The sequence below is a fragment of the Fusarium flagelliforme genome (genome assembly GCF_020744385.1).
Source record: "Fusarium flagelliforme strain FIESC 12 MPI-CAGE-AA-0113 chromosome Unknown B0J16scaffold_7, whole genome shotgun sequence".
Classification (NCBI taxonomy): domain Eukaryota; kingdom Fungi; phylum Ascomycota; class Sordariomycetes; order Hypocreales; family Nectriaceae; genus Fusarium; species Fusarium flagelliforme.
Window position 1 is genome coordinate 597,080 of NW_025763509.1, and position 17,606 is coordinate 614,685.

General features: G+C 48.8%; 5 protein-coding genes across 5 annotated transcripts; 3 read left to right on the forward strand and 2 right to left on the reverse strand.

Annotated features, from left to right (window-relative positions):
• Positions 1 to 2,204: 2,204 nt before the first annotated feature.
• B0J16DRAFT_364607 (uncharacterized protein) lies at positions 2,205 to 3,756 on the forward strand (the record flags this gene model as incomplete). The annotated part of the gene is made up of 2 exons (XM_046129951.1): positions 2,205 to 2,220; positions 2,645 to 3,756. The coding sequence occupies 2 exons, from the start codon at positions 2,205 to 2,207 to the stop codon at positions 3,754 to 3,756; spliced, it is 1,128 nt and encodes a 375-aa protein (XP_045978679.1).
• A 609-nt stretch (positions 3,757 to 4,365) lies between these two features.
• On the forward strand, positions 4,366 to 6,489 carry B0J16DRAFT_309753 (Alpha/Beta hydrolase protein; the record flags this gene model as incomplete). Its single annotated transcript, XM_046124929.1, has 5 exons — positions 4,366 to 4,898; positions 4,946 to 5,168; positions 5,221 to 6,042; positions 6,093 to 6,278; positions 6,332 to 6,489. The coding sequence occupies exons 1-5, from the start codon at positions 4,635 to 4,637 to the stop codon at positions 6,487 to 6,489; spliced, it is 1,653 nt and encodes a 550-aa protein (XP_045978680.1). The 5' UTR covers positions 4,366 to 4,634.
• A 1,361-nt stretch (positions 6,490 to 7,850) lies between these two features.
• On the reverse strand, positions 7,851 to 9,167 carry B0J16DRAFT_181439 (ClpP/crotonase-like domain-containing protein). Its single transcript, XM_046122609.1, has 6 exons — positions 8,833 to 9,167; positions 8,614 to 8,744; positions 8,527 to 8,556; positions 8,356 to 8,472; positions 8,065 to 8,245; positions 7,851 to 8,017 (listed from the first exon to the last, which is right to left on the reverse strand). The coding sequence occupies exons 1-6, from the start codon at positions 9,020 to 9,022 to the stop codon at positions 7,890 to 7,892; spliced, it is 777 nt and encodes a 258-aa protein (XP_045978681.1). The 5' UTR covers positions 9,023 to 9,167; the 3' UTR covers positions 7,851 to 7,889.
• Positions 9,168 to 10,576: 1,409 nt separating this feature from the next.
• Positions 10,577 to 14,080, forward strand: B0J16DRAFT_309755 (uncharacterized protein). Its single transcript, XM_046124930.1, has 6 exons — positions 10,577 to 11,243; positions 11,295 to 11,429; positions 11,484 to 11,566; positions 11,614 to 11,717; positions 11,767 to 12,051; positions 12,105 to 14,080. Exons 1-6 carry the CDS (start codon positions 10,706 to 10,708, stop codon positions 13,924 to 13,926), a joined length of 2,967 nt encoding a protein of 988 aa, XP_045978682.1. The 5' UTR covers positions 10,577 to 10,705; the 3' UTR covers positions 13,927 to 14,080.
• Positions 14,081 to 17,184, reverse strand: B0J16DRAFT_292057 (fungal-specific transcription factor domain-containing protein). The gene is made up of 3 exons (XM_046124309.1): positions 16,638 to 17,184; positions 14,749 to 16,587; positions 14,081 to 14,700 (listed from the first exon to the last, which is right to left on the reverse strand). The coding sequence occupies exons 1-3, from the start codon at positions 16,766 to 16,768 to the stop codon at positions 14,445 to 14,447; spliced, it is 2,226 nt and encodes a 741-aa protein (XP_045978683.1). The 5' UTR covers positions 16,769 to 17,184; the 3' UTR covers positions 14,081 to 14,444.
• Between the last annotated feature and the right edge of the window lie 422 nt (positions 17,185 to 17,606).

The window sequence follows — 17,606 nt, forward strand, 5'->3', positions numbered from 1 at the left end:
CCTCGCTACTCGTAGAAACTTTCGTATCAAACGGTCAAGAGCGCCACTCGTTTGAGCCATGCAAACGACAGTTTCTCTGGAATAGGAGAGCGACAATGATCCGATAAAAGGAGGAGCCGTTGGATGAGAGCTCCGTGCGAAAGAGGGGCATTCGCGATGCTTCAGCTGAAGTGAAGCTAAAAACGCCACATGAAACGTGCTTTTATTTGGGTGGCTGATTCTCCGCCCCCTTGAATTGAAGCTCAGCAATTCCTTCAGGATTGATCATCACAACTCGCTCTTCCGTTGCGAATGAGATAATGACATCTTGGTAAAATACTTGCATAGAGATATCTCAAGCTGGTTGAATCAAAGACATCAAGCATCAAAACCTCCGAGCTTCTAACGACACGAATCCAGGCAAGTAACCCCTAAACTGCCACCCCTGCAAACTCATCCCTGCCTAGCGACGCAAGAATGCGCGACCCCCAAAACATCCATAACGCGTCGTAATCACCAATCGCGGCAAATGTTTCCTGTCAAGAGGCAAACTAACGAAAGGGTCCTTTACACTATTGATTCACTATTGAAGCTATCGTGATGTTTGATGCATCGGCTCAGGGGCATGTCAATTTTTGTACAAGAGACCGAATTGTGGCTAGTTAGCTTCAGGTACTAGCGCCTGTCAATGGGCAGAAGTGTCGCGAGCGTTCAGGGACCTTGTGGCGTTTTCCTTTGATTGTGAAAAAGACTCCAGCTTCGATCTTTACGCGGCGCAAACTTTTGCAAGGGATGAGATGGTATCTAGGTTGTTTCCGAATACTGAGTCAATTGATTTGAGTAATTGCATAACTCAAAATTGGCGGCTTGACTTCAACTTGGCCTGGGACTTGCCGCGACAACCCATTTTATTCTAGCTGTAGGGTATGACAACTCGTGGCGACCTTCGACAGCGGACCGAGAAGTCAAGAACGTGCACGCGACCTTTCTGCATTCGCGCATTCATCGCTACGTTGTGTTATTTTGGATTTAATCCGAAGCCTGACAACAATTTTTTTTGACTCAACTTCCGTCCACGGTATAGGTAGTTCTCGGTGAATGTCGCGTTGAGTAGCGGCGCCATTCATTTTCCCAACGTCCGAGACGCGATAAAAGATCAGTTGGCATGTGCTTGTGGCAATAAGAGATTGGACTCAATGCCCCCTCGAATAATTACGATGAGCGCTTGGGTCAGAGCGACTTTCGCGATGTCAGACATGAGTTCGTGAAGCTATCACCACTTTTTAAATGGGCCCTGCACCGATTTGCGCCTGGTTCTCGTTGCTAAGCAGAGCAATATGTCAACAGCTTTGGCACTCTAACTCTTGACACTCCTATTCCCTTATTGGCTGAGCTACTGTAACGAAAGTTGTTCTTTCTCGTTGTCTAACATCCATCATGACGATGCTCGATTGTGTCTATGTGTCAGCCACAGCGGATGAGGGCCGAACCAAGAACTGGCTTCGAGAACTGCGGCGAGAAGCCAATAGTGGACATGTTTACTTTATCTAACGAGATGACATATAAGGCCTGGGGTATATATAGTAGTGACACTTTGTTGTAAGTCTCGCATGCGACGTAAGCTGATGCAAAGCCATCGCTTCAAGGTCGTCACCAACAGAGTTGCGATTTTGACTGATAAACCACCAAAAAACCCCTCTATTATTCAAAAAGAACAAGGCCGATAGCAAAGGAACAGCGGAATACTTAGTCTAGCGCATGCATGGTGTTGGAATCGAATGATCATGTACTTGACTTGTCGGATGTCGGGTGAACTGAGACTGAAACTCATGATAACTCAATAGTTGCAAGATCGACTGGACTTTAAGCTGGTAGATCTGCTGTATTAGGGATCGAATATATCATGATTAAATGCTGGAAATTAGTACAGACCATAAAAGGCATATCAAAGCACTGCCCTTCTTCAATCATTTCATGATGTCTTCTGCAGGACCGGGGACGGTAGATGATATTCCGTTTCGAACTTAGAACGAAAGCTATGATATTTCTTATCAATCACAACTCTAGCCGTCCTGAACACGACACATCATCACTCATCACTCATCCGAGAATGGTTTAGCTTTCCAAAAATAAACGTTGATAAACAGTCGACAGCCGTGCATCCGACTGAGACGGCGACTCTCTAGTTCAGTTGACTCACATTCTCTCGATCCAACTGATACGCGATGTCGATCAGAAGCAGTCAGTGCTCGGGATTTTTAAAAAGTTTCGAACTATCCCGTCCAATCGCTCCATCTTCCTACTACGCTATAATTTCGAAACCCACCAAGTGCGTTATGCACGGGCTTGGGTTGTTTCGAATGAGGATCCCTTCTCATTAAACCCCAGCTTTCTCGTATGAGGAACTAATCTAGAAATTCATCTGCCGGTATAAGGCCATTAAAGTCTAAATTTCTAAAGATTTATAAGAGGGATCAGATTCCAAGTTCTGGAGTTGAGGGACATCAGCCTGGGCATCTGTTCATCATGTTTTCGAACCTGTCATTCGTTTCGTTGTTATTGCCTGCTCTGGTAGCAGCTCTTGATAAAAAGCCTTGTGGATTCTCATCAAGAGATCTTCATCATTCTCTTCACAACCAGGCACGACCCCTTGGCGCAAGACAAGCGGTTTCCACCTGCAAACTGCCAAGCACCGATACGTACATGAGCGTCGGTCATGGCTTCCAAGAAGACTGTGTTTCTGGTACCGGCACAATCCAGGGTTCCATGATCTTCGTCGACTTTATCGACGCCGAATCCCCATCGTCAGAGTCTGCCAAGGACCTCTACGATCTCTTAGTTCCTGAAGCAGCAGAGTGGTACAGAAACGCCAGTTATGGCCAGCTCGAACTCAACATTACCGCCGACGTATCACGATTCTACCGTATGCCCAAATCCGCCGCAGCATACGGGTGGGAACAAGGATTCACCAGTGAACAGCACCTGTCTTACATCCAAGATGCTCTCGACGTGTATAGAAGCCAGGGAAGAAACCCAATGCCAGCAGCGCACGACGTCCTGTACATCGCGACAACCCGCAACAACGATAAGATGACTCGGTCAATGGCTACAGGCTTCAGTGTTACAGATAGGAACGGGAAGTTCGTATCAAAGAGAGCAATTACGTTCGGAGCTGATCCGTATACTACGTGGGGCTACAAGGCACTCAATCACGAGACAGGCCATACCATGTGTCTGCCCGACTACTACCCCAGCGCACCGGGCCTGCCCACTGGTCACTACACCGGAGGATGGAGCATAATGGGCAATGTAGGCGGCGCAGCACCCGATTTCTTCGCATGGGATAAGTGGCGACTGGGATGGCTGAAGGATACTGCCATCAACTGCGTGACAACGCGAGGAACTACCCAACATACCCTCACCGCAATTGAAGTCGAAGGCGGCGTCAAAGCTGTAGTTATTGCAGCGAGTCAAACTTCTGCCATTGTCGCGGAAGCACGTGTTGCAAAAGGCGTCGATGGGAGAATTTGTGCACCGGGTGTTCTTCTGTATAGCGTCGACACGACTGTTACCACGTCGGCGGGTTCGATCAAGGTCCTGGATGCGACCCCTGGATCGAACGGTTGTGGGGAGAATGGAGAGCTGGAACCTTTGAATGATGCTACTCTGTCTATGAAGGGGAAGAAGTCATTCGAGGTTTCTGAGTGGGGAGTCAAGGTTACTTTGGTGGAGGAGAACAAGAATGGCCAGTTCAAGATTGAAGTGGAGTATTCTTAACATTACTTTCTTGTAAATAATAGCTTTTTGATAGAGTATTTGTATATATGTGTATAGATGTCTGGCATAATGAATGGTTAATTCCGTCATTCGGCCAACTTTTTTCCCTGAATCATGACGATGTTACATCGGCAAAGCACGACCCAGAGTGGAAACTGGTTAAAGCAAAACCGTTTCATCACGAGTTCCTTCCTAGGTGGGTAACAGAAGAAATATCCTCTAAGACTTAGGCTACAGAAATAAAGTAGCCTAAATGCTAGCTTAAGACGCCATAAGGTGGCCAAGTTATTTCGTCTCTTATGCTTTCGGCGGTCAATTCTTCTGACACCCTGCGGCCTTCCAAGCATCGCATTGCCAAGTCTCGGACGATCCCAATTCCCCTTTTAAACGGCCCGTTTATTCAAGCTAATGCACTCCATACTTTTAATGCCCGTCCCATCGGATCCAAATCACCCAATTGCCTCACCAACATGAACACATTTTGACTGATTAAGCGTAAAATGCTAAATAACAACCGATATTCTACCGACTATCCCCCGCATTATTGGTGTATTTATTTTCCCATGGGGAAATTCTGCGGCAGTTAATCTCGGCAACAGAAGCACGATTCGGAAACAGAGACGCTTTAGGCAATTTGAGGACCGACGTTGTGTCATGGAAAAGCATTGACACTTAATACTATACTGGAAACAATTATGGAAAACTTGCAATTAGAGAATAATTCCGCATGACGTTGGGAACCATTTCTCCGCTCAATGTCACTCAAGTCGGGGGACCCGTATATACGGACGGGGCTAACGAGTTGAATAAATGATGATGATCCGCACTCATCGGATGGTCCTTTTTGTTCTTTAGTTGAGAAACTAGCGATTCTCTCCATGATGCGTTCCCTTTTGAGCTTTGCCACTGCGGCTGCCCTTCTTGCTGATGGTGTTGTTTCGCAACAAGCACCTACCGTAAAGGTCAAGAACGGTACTCTCGAGGGTCGGTATGAGCCTGGATACAAGCAGGATCTATTCCTGGGTATTCCTTTTGCTCAACCTCCCGTTGGACAGCTTCGTTTCCAGAACCCTCAGAGCTTGAATGAGACTTTCGATAAGCTTGAGGTTAAGAAGTATGGTGACTCTTGTGTCGGTTATGGTGTGAGTGTTACAACTGAATCTGTGGGGAAGATACTGACTTTGTTTAGAACTCTCCCGATCAGGGTGCTGCTACTTTCAGCGAGGACTGTCTTACTCTGAACGTCGTTCGTCCTTCAGGCGTAAGCAGCAATGAGACACTTCCTGTTGGTGTTTTTATCCATGGTGGAGGTTGGACCATGGACTTTGCTGCCAATGGCGCTTACAACATGACTTTCATGGTTGAGGAAGCTGTCAAGGCTGGAAAGCCATTCGTCGCTGTTTCTGTCGCCTGTGAGTAAACTCCAATAGTTCGTTCATCTTGAGCTCTCGACTGACAATGTAGACCGTCTTGCTTTCTGGGGCTTCATGGCCAGCAAGGACGTGATGGACGCCGGCGTCGCCAACCTCGGTCTAAAGGACCAGCGTCTTGCCCTCAACTGGGTCAAGGAGAACATCGGTGCTTTCGGCGGTGATGCCTCCAAGGTCACCATCTTCGGCGAGAGTGCCGGTGGCGGTAACGTCGGTTACCAAGCTACCGCCTACGGAGGCCGCGATGATAAGCTCTTCCGCGGTATCATCGCCCAGTCCGGCGCCGACGGTACTGACATGAAGAACCTCACCCAGCCCGAGAAGCGCTACAACATCATCGCCGAAGCAGCTGGCTGCGGTGATGCTTCTGACAAGCTCGCTTGTCTGCGTGAGGTTTCTTTCGAGAAGCTCAATGCTACCAGCACCAAGGTCCCCGGCAACTTCTACCCCGTCGTTGACAACGATTTCATCCCCGATTATCCTTCTACACTTCTCGAGAACGGCAAGTTCGTCAAGGTTCCTCTGATCACCGGTACCAACGCCGATGAGGGTTCTTTCTTCGCCGGTCCTGGTGCTTCGACTGATGAGGAAGTTGCCGCTTCTATCATGTCCAACGGTCCTGATGCCAACACCACTGAGACCCTGATGGCTTTGTACCCTAACATTGACGCTCTTGGTCTTCCTTCTGGATACCGCCGCAAGGCAAATGACTCTGTCAAGGCTCAGTACAAGCGTATGGTAGCTTTGCAGGGTGATCAGCTGTTTACTAGCTGGCGACGAAGAAGGTCAGATGCTTGGTCCAAGTATGATGTTCCTGCTTATACTTACCTGTTCGAGTCTCCCAACATCAACATGCGTAAGTTCATCTGTCAAATTCTGGAAATTGAGATACTAACTGTAACAAAGCCGCACAAATCGGAACTCCTCACTTCGTTGAGGTCGCCTACGTCTTCTACAACAAGCTCGGCCAAGGCTACGGCAAGGGGATGGGACCTTTCCATAACGCTCCCAAGAACGTTCTCGACCTCGCTCAGCTTGTCACACGCATGTGGATCAGCTTCATCACCGAGGGCAACCCCAACGAGCACGGTCGTAAGTTTTACCCTCAAGCACTCGTTCGAAAGCAATACTAACAATGGTTTTAGTCGAGAACGTTCCTGAGTGGCCTGTCTTCAACAACGGTGGTGGTTACGGACACAACTTTTACTTCAACCCCAACGGATCTAGCGTTGAGCCTGATACCTACCGACTGGCTGGTACTACTTTCATGAACTCTGTTACTCGGGAGCAGTATGGAAGGTAATGTGGTTATGTGAGATGATATATGATTCTCATCACGAGTAGCTTGTTTGCAATTTTATCTGTAGATACTTGGATATTAGTATACTAGCAAAGAAATATGTTAATTTCGATTTCATTTCTACTTGCCGATCATGACTGTTCGCATCTGATACATGCACAGCCCCCATAACTCTGGGAACCTTCACTTTACAGGAATAAAAGCTGAACATAAAAAACCATGGTTGGAGTACCGGTACTTTGAGTATTGTCCCTGCCAAGCTCCGTTTCCACGCGGCACACGGCCCGCGGCTCTAGTGAGGCGGGATGGCGTTTGCGCTTTGACGGACTCGCAAGATGACTGCTCTAGCGCCGAGAATAAATCATACGATGGCTGGTGAAGGCTTAACGAATATCACGTATTGTAGATCCCTGAAAACTTTACTCGGAACTCTGAGCAACAAGTGGAATCATGGAGTCGCTCGCCGATGGTGACTGGGGCGGTTGCGCTGTCGTGTGGGTATTTTGTGATCTGGGAAATCGTATGCGAACGGAGCATATTTATTTAATTGATAGAAACTGTCCTGGGAGGAGCTACCAGTTGGGTAATAAAAGAACTGTCTTCTCAGGTTTGGGTGCGAAATTGAAGTAGCCCAAGTGCTTTTCAAGCTTGCATACGGCGACCGAATCATTTCGCCTTCTATGCTATTGGCACCAATTCTTCTGGCACCCTGATGGAAGGGTAGTATCGAAAATAAAGTTCTCAAGGAACGTTACGCTATGGGCCATCCATGGCCAAATCTCAACCGTTGTTCAAGATGGCGACAAGCTTTCGTGCTTAGATCGACGCCAACCCTACAGCGTCGTATCACGCCGTTACATATAGGGATTTGATGGCTGATCTACCCATGGAGGCTTGTCTACGTTTTAATAACCGATACGAATATTTTAGCGAATAGATCGAACGTGTTACCTAGCTGTTGCGGTTGGAATCGGTACATAAGAAACGGAGTATAGCCTGGTCAAAAGCCACTGGACTTCAATGAGTACTAGGCAAGAGTAGACTCATTTTGTCCAGGACTGTATGGATATTCACCCGACACAAAGCCAAGCTTTGGGCCAATCTTCACTGGAAACAGTATACCCCGAGCCTAGGCATGACGCTGCGAGCCCTACATGAAAGCTGACAGTCACAATATGATTATGAGGACAGAACAACGCCATGTTACACGGTCCATTCTTCGGAGAATAAGGTTGCGCACGATCGACAATAGTCTTCCAATATTGTCGCGTGTCAGCACGGGACGGGCCAACCGAACGAACGAAGTAACATTGGCACACCAATAACATCCAGGAGCGGAACATTTACACTTCCGACGTCGATCATGATCTTCATCTATAGACTTCAACAAACCTTGCCTGCATTTACTTCGTCCCCCAGTCAGGCTTTCTCTTTTCCAAAAACGCCTTGACGCCCTCTTCCTTATCCTTGGTCCCAAAAGCAAAATAATACAAACTCCGTTCAAACTCATGATCAACACCCAAACCATCCGCTGTTACCATTAGTAAACATACCGTGTGCTTCTGTGGTACAACTTACATCTACAGATGGCTTCCTTAGCCAAGCCCAACGCCATAGGGCTCGACGCTGCAAGCGTCGATGCCGTGTCCTTCACCACGTGTTCCAACACGGCACCGCTCTCGTAAAGATCAGTAACTAGACCCACGGACCGGGCCTCTTCCGCGAGCATGGGACGGCCGAGGAGGATCATCTGCATAGCCTATCACTCGCGCACGCACGTGTTAGAATTGACAACTCACTGTACAGGGTAGAAGCGAAGAGACCGGGATGGTAAAGTGTTTGTACAGGGTGGCATTGTTGGTTACTGACCTTGAACTTTCCCACGGCGTTGGTCAGCCGCTGTGTACCGCCGGCGCCGGGAATGAGACCAATCGTGACCTCAGGAAGTCCGAACCGACTGTCATGCGCAGCAAAAATGAGGTCACACTAAAAAGAGCGTCAATTCGGGTCCCGGAGTAAAAAGATGGGCAAAAGAATTACCATGAGTGCAAGCTCAAAACCCCCACCGAGCTGTCAACAATTAGCACGGCATGTCCCGGAACTTGGGGATAGGCTATCAAATCTCACCGCCATTCCCTCAACAGCCGCTATCAAAGGCTTGCGCACGGCTTGCATCCCCGAACAAAGGTCCGAGAGATAGCGGCACTTCCGCGCCCCTTCCGCATCGAGCCGTGAGATCTCCCCGATATCAGCTCCGGCTGTTGGGGGCAAGGTCAGCTGGTCTGGATTTGCAAGTGCCGGGGCCCCCTTGTCCCTGTCTGTACGGTGGAGAAGGAGAGTTCATACCGCAAAAGAAAGTCGTGCTGCCGGTGATGACAATGACTCGCACGCCATCGTCTTTGGATGCTGAGTGCAGATGTTCCAGGAATACGGTTATCAGGTCTTGGGAGAGGGCGTTTCGTTTGGAGGGTCTGTTTAACGCGAGGACGCGTACGCCGGCTGCGGGTGTGGAAGGGAGGATCAATTGATCGGTCATTTTTATCGTGATCAGAAGACACGGAGGAGAAACTGATGAGTAAGTGATTGCTGAAAATGGCACGATTGACTCAGCTGGTGACGATTGGATTGATTGACTTTCAAAAGTCAGTCGCGTCGACGAAAGAATAAATGTACCTCTCCCTTCAGTTCGGGTACGTCAAAAGAACGCGCGCCTTGGCTCTTTAGCCGCGTCGATCACTAGTGTTAGTGTCTTTGATTCAACTGAGACACGGCTTGGATTGTGTTGGTCTCACAGCATCCCGGCAACCCGACAAGGTATTTATCAACATGCATTCAATTGAAGAATTTTTTCCCCTTCGTTTGCACAGGGAACATCCGATTCTTGCGCCATTTGTAAAGTCAAAGAGCGGTGGTTGGAGAGGATCTTCTCTTTGTTCGGAAAGTTCGGTGGTGCGTCTGAGGGTAGTTTGTCGATCTGGTGTCTTGTCAATTCCGCTGGCTTGGTCCACTCCTCAAGCCGTTCGCGTGGCTAGTTCGTCGTAGCTTCAATAAAAGCCGACGATCTTTGTTGAGGTGATAGATTTCGTAGATTTCCGTCGTTAGCTTGTGGAGAATAAAATCAGTCTAGGGAAGTAAGTGGTTTTGGTCGTAAGCGGTCAGTTACCATAACAGTATCTCGGACTCTGAAGTGATTGATGAACTCATTGGGATGTATTGAAAGCTTACCTCATTATCTGTCATCACCACCAAAGTCGTCATACCACTTCTTCCCCATGTCAGATTTGGGTCCAGATGCCGGACTGAGATCCTGCAGCTCCCGCATGCTGGAGATGTCTTGGCGTACCCTTGTAGTAACCGCATCCACGGAACCGAATTCACTAATCCCCTTCTCCCGCAGATCCCTCGTCTTGTCTGTGGGTCTTGAGCACTCACTAATAGAGAGACTAAAACACTTTTAGACTGACAGGGATCAAACAAGATCCACAGACCCAGACCCAGCCAACACCAAACCAAACCACTGTGCGGACGGTGAGAGAAACAAACACACACCAAAATTCAGTAATTCCACGTATTGTTTCTTGTTCTGTTACCTTTTTCACAAGCAAACAACTCTCAGCGTTCCATCCCGAGCCCGTGCCTGCCCAGATCCCTGTCAGACTTTCAAAAGCTTGCTTTCTCCCCTGTCTCCAAACTGCATATGGCTTTAGCCTGATGATTGTTACCCCAAACAGCATACAAAATAACGGAAGGGACAAAAACTGTCAATTACGGACGAGGTAAAAAAGACGCACCACGGAGGTGTGGCCTTGGTTTGAACTACCGGACCCCCTCCAAAAGTGCTACGGCACATGACGGGTTGTGACCCTTTTTTGTAGTTTGGGTTGGATAGGAAATGCCAAAGTCCTGCCAAGCAAGCTTATGACGAGGAAGGCTGGGGGTTGGGTTAACGTTAGGCTATGCGTGTGAGTAAAGATGACAGGGGAGAGGATCAAGAAAAAAACATTGCAGAAAGCGGAGAAGGTTAAGCATGGTATTTGTTTATTTAAGAACAGACGTGCTTGTTTGGTGGAGAGACAAGACACTCCCTTTAATTTCAAATCATCAAAGCACCTTCTCTTCCCTCTTCCTTTCCCTCCCCTATAGTATTTGAGTTTTATCTCTTGTACGACGATCATCATTTCCAATCCCACGCCTCTTTCTTCCTTGTCCAGGTACGGATATGACTTCGTCTCCTGGAACTGCCGTACCCGTGTCCTTTACACGAGGTACATGCAGTCAACCTAGCTTCTCAACCGTCACAGAAGCTTTCTTCCACCATGCCGCCACACAGCCTTCGGCAACCGCGGCACGAGATCTATCTGCCGAGCCGCCCGTTGAGATAAGCTATGGTGAGCTTGCTTCCCAGGCTATTCGTCTAGCGAGACGATTGCAGAGTCTTGGTGTTTTGCCTGGTGATCGTGTGCCGCTTGTTGTGAAGCGTGGTGTTGGTATGCTTGTTGGTATCGTCTCTATCTTGTCTTGTGGAGCGCAGTATGTTCCTCTTGATGGTGGTGTTGTGGCGGATGAGACGTTGAGGTTTGTGTTGAAGCAGACTGGTGGCAAGCTTGCTGTGTCTTCAAAATCTACTTCTCATCGTCTTGATAACACTGGTGTTTCCAACGTCGTTGTTATCGAGGAGTCGCACAAAGTTGATGAGAAGGTTGACTTTGTCCCTTTCAGTCAACCTGAGGCTGGCTGCTATGTGATATATACTTCTGGTAAGTCGAGTCATGTTCATACTTTATGTCACATCAGACTAACATAGTCAGGCACAACTGGTACTCCTAAGGGTGTAGATGTCAGCCACCGCAATGTTACAAACTTGTTATGTCAAGCACCAGGTAGCTTGGGCATCGGACCAGGAACATGCGTTGGTCAAGTGTTGAACGTTAGCTTTGACATGGGTAAGTTGAACCTTCTTTTCGATATTCACAAGGATCATAATTAACTTTTTGAAGCTGCATGGGAAACCCTTGGCTGCTTGACCAACGGCGGTACCTTGGTCCTTCGAGGATCAAACTGGTCCAAGGCTTTGAAAGAGGTAAGACTTTTCACTCTATTTCGTCGGTTGATACTAACATCTTTAAGCTTGACGTTCTCATCTGCACACCAAGCATTCTCTCAAAACAAAATCCCCAAGACTACCCAAGGTTGAAAACCGTCGCCACAGCAGGTGAACCAAGCTGTCAAAAGTAAGTCACATCAAACTCGCATCACGATCATATCAACTGACAAACCCAGACTCGCGGACCTTTGGGCTTCTCATCTATCCTACTTCAACTGCTATGGTCCCACAGAAACAACCATCGTCAACACAATGCACCCTCACCAACCCAGCCAACCTCTATCTATCGGTAAACCAACACCAGGAAACAACATCTACATCCTAGATGAATTCCTCAACCCAGTTCCCGTCGGTGAAGTCGGTAATGTCTGGGCCGGTGGCGCGGGAGTGGCGCGAGGCTACGTCGATTTGCCGGATAAGACAGCTGAAAAGTTCCGCCTCGATCCCTTCGCCCAAGACGGGTAAGTCTCACACTATCAACCAACCTTATTCGAACTCAACACTAACGGAATAGTTCAATGATGTACAACACCGGCGATCTCTGCCAATGGAACACAGACGGCACTCTTCATATCCTCGGCCGCATAGACGACCAAGTCAAAGTCAAAGGCTTCCGCGTGGAACTAGACGGTGTAGTCGCATGCATCAAGTCCTGCCCCTCCGTGCAAACCGCAACCGCACTGCTCATCAACGAAGAGATCCACGCCTTTGTTACACCCAGCCACTGTCCTGTTCCGGTTGTGGAAGCTCATCTCAAGACGCTGCAGCCTTATTACGCCATGCCTACGCATTACCACCAGCTTGAGAATTTGCCCATGACCGCAAACGGTAAAGTGGATAAGCATGCGCTCAAGATGTCTGTTATGTCCAAGACTGCGGTTGTGAAGTCGCCGCAGCCTGCTGTGCTTGCACATGCTAGGATGGACTCGAATGCTTCGAGCGCTACGCAGTTTAGCTCCTTCTCGGATGCTTCTGATGTGACGCTTATCGCTGAGAAGGAGTTTGATCTTGAGAAGGCTCTTCCTGAGAAGGATCTTCCCAAGAAAGCTCGAGGAGTGCGCCACAGAATTCTCATCGTCTATCGTCGCTTGTTCTCACTTGTTGGTTTATTCAACATTGGTGCTGCTATCGCTCTTCTCCTTACAAGCATCAACCGCGAGTGGATGGGCATCATCACAGCTATCAACCTAGCAACCGCAGTCCTCGTTCGTCAAGAATTCGTCATCAACGCTCTCTACACTATCACATGCAGCGTCCCCAAGTCTTGGCCTCTCGCCATCAGATCTCGCTGTGCGAAGATCTACCATCTTGGCGGCGTTCACTCCGGTGCGGCTGTGAGTGCAGGAGCTTGGCTTTTGGCGACCAACATTGCAGATATCGCTTGCATCTTTGGAAACTGCCCCAACTGGGGTAACCTTTCCATCGCATCGCAAGTCATCTCTTGGGTTCTCTCGGCTATGTTTGTTGGTATGATTGGTATGGCTTGGCCAACTGTGCGCAAGCGCTACCATGATCTTTTTGAGAGGACTCATCGATTCGCTGGTTGGACTATGCTCGCCCTCTTCTGGGTCCAAGTCGTCCTTGCAGCCAACGATAGCAAGCCAGCTGGCACCACTTTGGGAGAGTCTTGCGTCAAGTCACCCGCTTTCTGGCTCTTGGCAGTAGCCACAGCAAGCGTCGCTTCCTCCTGGTGCTTCCTCCGCAGAGTCCCTGTGGAAGCAGAGAAGCTTTCCGATCACGCTATCAGACTTCACTTCGACTACACAGTCCCAGTCAACGGCTCTTTCACCCGTCTCTCCCGCGCACCCCTCAAGGAATGGCACTCCTTCGCCACCATCCCCGCTCCCGAATCCATCAACGGCCGTTCAAAAGGTTATTCTCTCGTCGTCTCTAACGCGGGCGACTGGACGAAAGCAACCATTCAGAACGGCCCCCAATACATCTGGACACGTGGCGTCCCAACATGCGGCGTCATGCGCATCGCGACACTCTTCAACCGCGTTGTCCTCATTGCAACAGGTTCAGGTATCGGACCTGTGCTAGGCCACATTCAAAATCCTTCGTGCCCTACACAACTTATCTGGTCTACCAAAAACCCCGAAGAGACGTTTGGCAAGGAGATCTGCGATACTATCGCCGAGCGCATCCCCAACGCGGTCATCCACGATACTAAGAAGCTCGGGAGACCTGACTTGGTGAAGATGGGCTACAACCTGGTCAAAGCCTTCAAGGCGGAGGCCGTGGTGATCATCGCGAATGAGAAGATCACCAAGAAGATTGTTTACGGCTTGGAAACGCGTGGCGTTCCTGCCTACGGAGCTATCTGGGATAGCTAAGGAATGAGTTTATGTTTATTGTTTTACGAATCATGTTCATGTTCATGTTAACGACATTGAAAGTATGTTATGTATGTATGTATGGCTTTGATACCTTGTTATGATCCTGAATTAATGAATACCATGTTTGTCGATCTGAAACATTGTTTGCGCGACTGGAATGTAAATCCCCCTTGGCATCGGACCATTTGACAGCTGAGACATAGTTTGGGGCGGAGGAATGACTGCCGGCCCCGTTGAAGTCCGATTGAGTTCAGACAGGTGATCGGCAGATGCTGAACTCAAAGACAGGTGATTTCAGTTGACTCAGATTCGCAGATCGTAGGAGTTTCACTTCCGGCATTCTTGGCTCATACGACAAATGCTCGTGTATTCTCTTTCGAGGAACTCTAAATTTCCAACTGGGTAACCAACGTAGAAGACGCTGCAAACAATGCATCGCTTAAAATAAGATTGTACATGCCGCGAGGCTTTTGAAGTATCTGAACCAACAAAGACAACCACCACCCGTCTCCGGCCTAAGTGAAAGGCGATCCAAAGGCCAACCAGTCCGCTTCGGGATCGGGTGCCCCATTGCTCCTACTCTCCTGAGTCCGTATCGGTTGTAGCTGTAACTGCGACTGCGCGTTTGAACTCGAAGAAGCACGTGGATAATTGAAGAACTCAAAGACATCGATGTTATCCAACTCACTGAGCGACGTAGCCTGCGTTGATGTAGCTTCTAAGCCTGAATGTCGTGCAGTGGATGTCAAGGTGACCAAGTCATACGCGCTCCTAATAACGGTTAACTGAGAAACTTGCTGTTAGGGGAGTAAGACTTACCTTCGCATCGCCGAGAATCCCATATCACCCTGTCGAGCTCTCTGCACCACACGCTGAAGAATCTTGGAGTAATTATTCGCCACCTCCCAATGCTGTCCAACATCCCGCAGCGTCTCAATAAAGAAGTCAATCTGTGAATCCACCGTACATCCAACGGTCGCAGCATGAACAAGCAATAATCTCGCAGCAACCCAAAGCGAAAACGCGAACGAAGGGCCGAGAAGATTCAGGCCATCTGCTTCAAGCACATCACGCGTGATATCGCCCAAGCTTTGGACAGCTGATAAACATCTCTGCATCGCGTAATGCGAGGGAACAAAAATGTGAGATCGTACTGTTGGGTATGCAGCGGAGGAGTGTAATCGTACGGCAGCCGTGACATACGCACTATGCAGCATAAACCAATTCGCAACCCGACTGGCAGGATCAGAATGACACAGGGCAGAGATCTTGCTATACTCACTCGGCAAGCTCTGCAACCAGCCATCAAGCGTCCGATCAAGATTTCGATACGTGTTCCGCCATTCTGCCATGTCGCTTGCAGAAGTGACATCAACCGGCATCTTGAGGAACTCGTGTATTCTACTAAGAATAACAAGAATCTCACAATGATACGCAAAACTACCGAGATTCTCGGGCTTGTTGACGAGGTATGTCATTATGGGGGATTGTTTGTTGTTGCACGCGCTCAAAGAGCGTGTTTCGACGGGAACGTTCTTGGAGAAGAGATCGTAAGAGCAAGGGAGGAAGCGGTTGATTTTGGTGTCGGAGAGGATAAAGTCAAAGGTGGGCGTGGCGATTGTTGCGTATCTGTCGAGAAGATATATCATCCAGTAGAGGCGTCTTCGGCCTTCGTCTTCGATCCAGGATTCGGGTTTGCTGGCGGATACTCTGTGGGATGACGCTGTGTGGGTGACTTCTGATGCTTCGGCTGATAGGAAGACGCTGCTTTCTTCGCATAGACCCAGTTGTCTGGCGTTTTGGGCTAACAAGGATAGAAGGTTCCAGCCCCGTGGGCCGTTGGATGTTCCTAGCTCGTCCAACGTTATGATAACGAGAGCTCTCAGTGCAGGAACTGTGGTATGCTCCATCGCGTATAGTTGAACTGTGTGTTTGGCGACTGAGTGGTAGTATGCGCTCATCTCAGGAGACAGTCTTGGATCCTTGAGGAAGCGTAACGTAGTCGCTACGATGGCATAGAGTAATATCCGATCAGGTTCCTCCATCGATGTTGAGCCAAAGAAGGTAGCAAAGATGGTTTTGCGCTCTAGGATGGGACACCATGTTCCGCAGTGCTTGAAGTAGAGGTCTACCAGACTGTAGATGATGTCATGCGGTGGTAGGTCGATGGTGTATGACTGGATAGATGGGTTTCGTGGTATAGCTGATGGTGTTGAGATGTTGTTCGTCTGAGCTGGTGTTCCTGCACTGGTCCCATGCTGCTGAATCTGACCTGATGATGGTCCATTCTGGCTATTGTTGACCTGCCACGGACTCGTAACAGCTGGCGACTTGGCCTGCGAGAACGATGATTGTCTTGGAAGTGTCGCTGGCGTGATTCGACTATCGATCGTCGAACCATACCCGTTGACGTTCGCACCAGGCGATACAACAGGAGAATGATCCTGAACAATATGCTCTTCCACTCTCCGTCCCAGCGCTTGAAGCAGAGCATCAATCCTATTGACCTTGGCCTCAAGCTCAATGCTAAACCCATTCCTTGCGGCCCCTGGTTTCTGTCGTTCAAGATAGACACATGCTTTGTTATGTCGCGCGCACCACGAACAGGCGGGTTCAGCGCGGTCGCATTTCACCTTGCGCGTCTTGCACATTTCACACCTAGCCATTGTTCAGAAATAAGTTGTATTGAGTTGAGTAAAAAAACATACGATATCTTTTGATGCTTCTCCCTCCTCCGCTTCTTGGAAGGCCCAACCGTCCTCGACTCATCACCGCTAGAACCGCTCAAGGTCGAATTGGCTTCCTCCTCTGCCACGGAGGGTCCGCTGATGGAAGTCATGGGCGATCTTTTTCCCTCGCAGCGCGTCTCTCCACTGTTCCCAGCCCAAACAATGGGAAAGAAGAGGGTCTGGGGAAGAGATAAGCTACTGGGTCCCCTTGCAGGTCGTTGTTCAACTTTTCCCCTCTCTTTTTTCTTCTAGCCCGGCGTCGATTTCCTGAATGGAGAGCGTTGGATTGTTAAAGATGCGGGTGATAAAAGTAACGCCGAAGTGGAGAGGGAAAAGAAATTGAGTGGAGTGGAGAAGATGAGAAATGATTTGCTAAGACAGAATGAGGGGCAGTGAGATCGGCAAATACTTAGCAATTGATAGAAGATGCCGTATTCTGTACCGAAAAGTCAATTGCAACATAATGAATACGACTACAACCCAATGTCAACTTTGTCTCTATCAGAACAAACATCCGAAACAATCCCTGTAAAAGCCAAGTCGAGATGCCAATGTTAGATGCTGGATCCTCGCATGTCATGCATATAACAAACAGTAGACCTTCTATCTACGGTTAACCTTGCACATGTGATGTCTCGGCACACACGCGTTCTTGTCCCCGGATTACCCGGCGTTTGTTGCATGTTGCAGGAGTTTGCAGAAAGGAAACGTTTCAATCCTTGACCCATGACAGAAGCCAAGGGGTGACGGGACCAACCGAAACTCAGCACAACAGCATGGGTAGTGAGATACAGTAGAGGCACAGTAGCTTGAACCCCTCCTTCGGAAATAACACTGCGGAGCCGCGAATGGTACGATGATCATGGAGGTTAGTGCGTGTCTAGAAGCAGTCAAGTTTTCCATTCAGACCCTCAGAGACAAAATAGTGTGGACACTTGGTGGGTATTA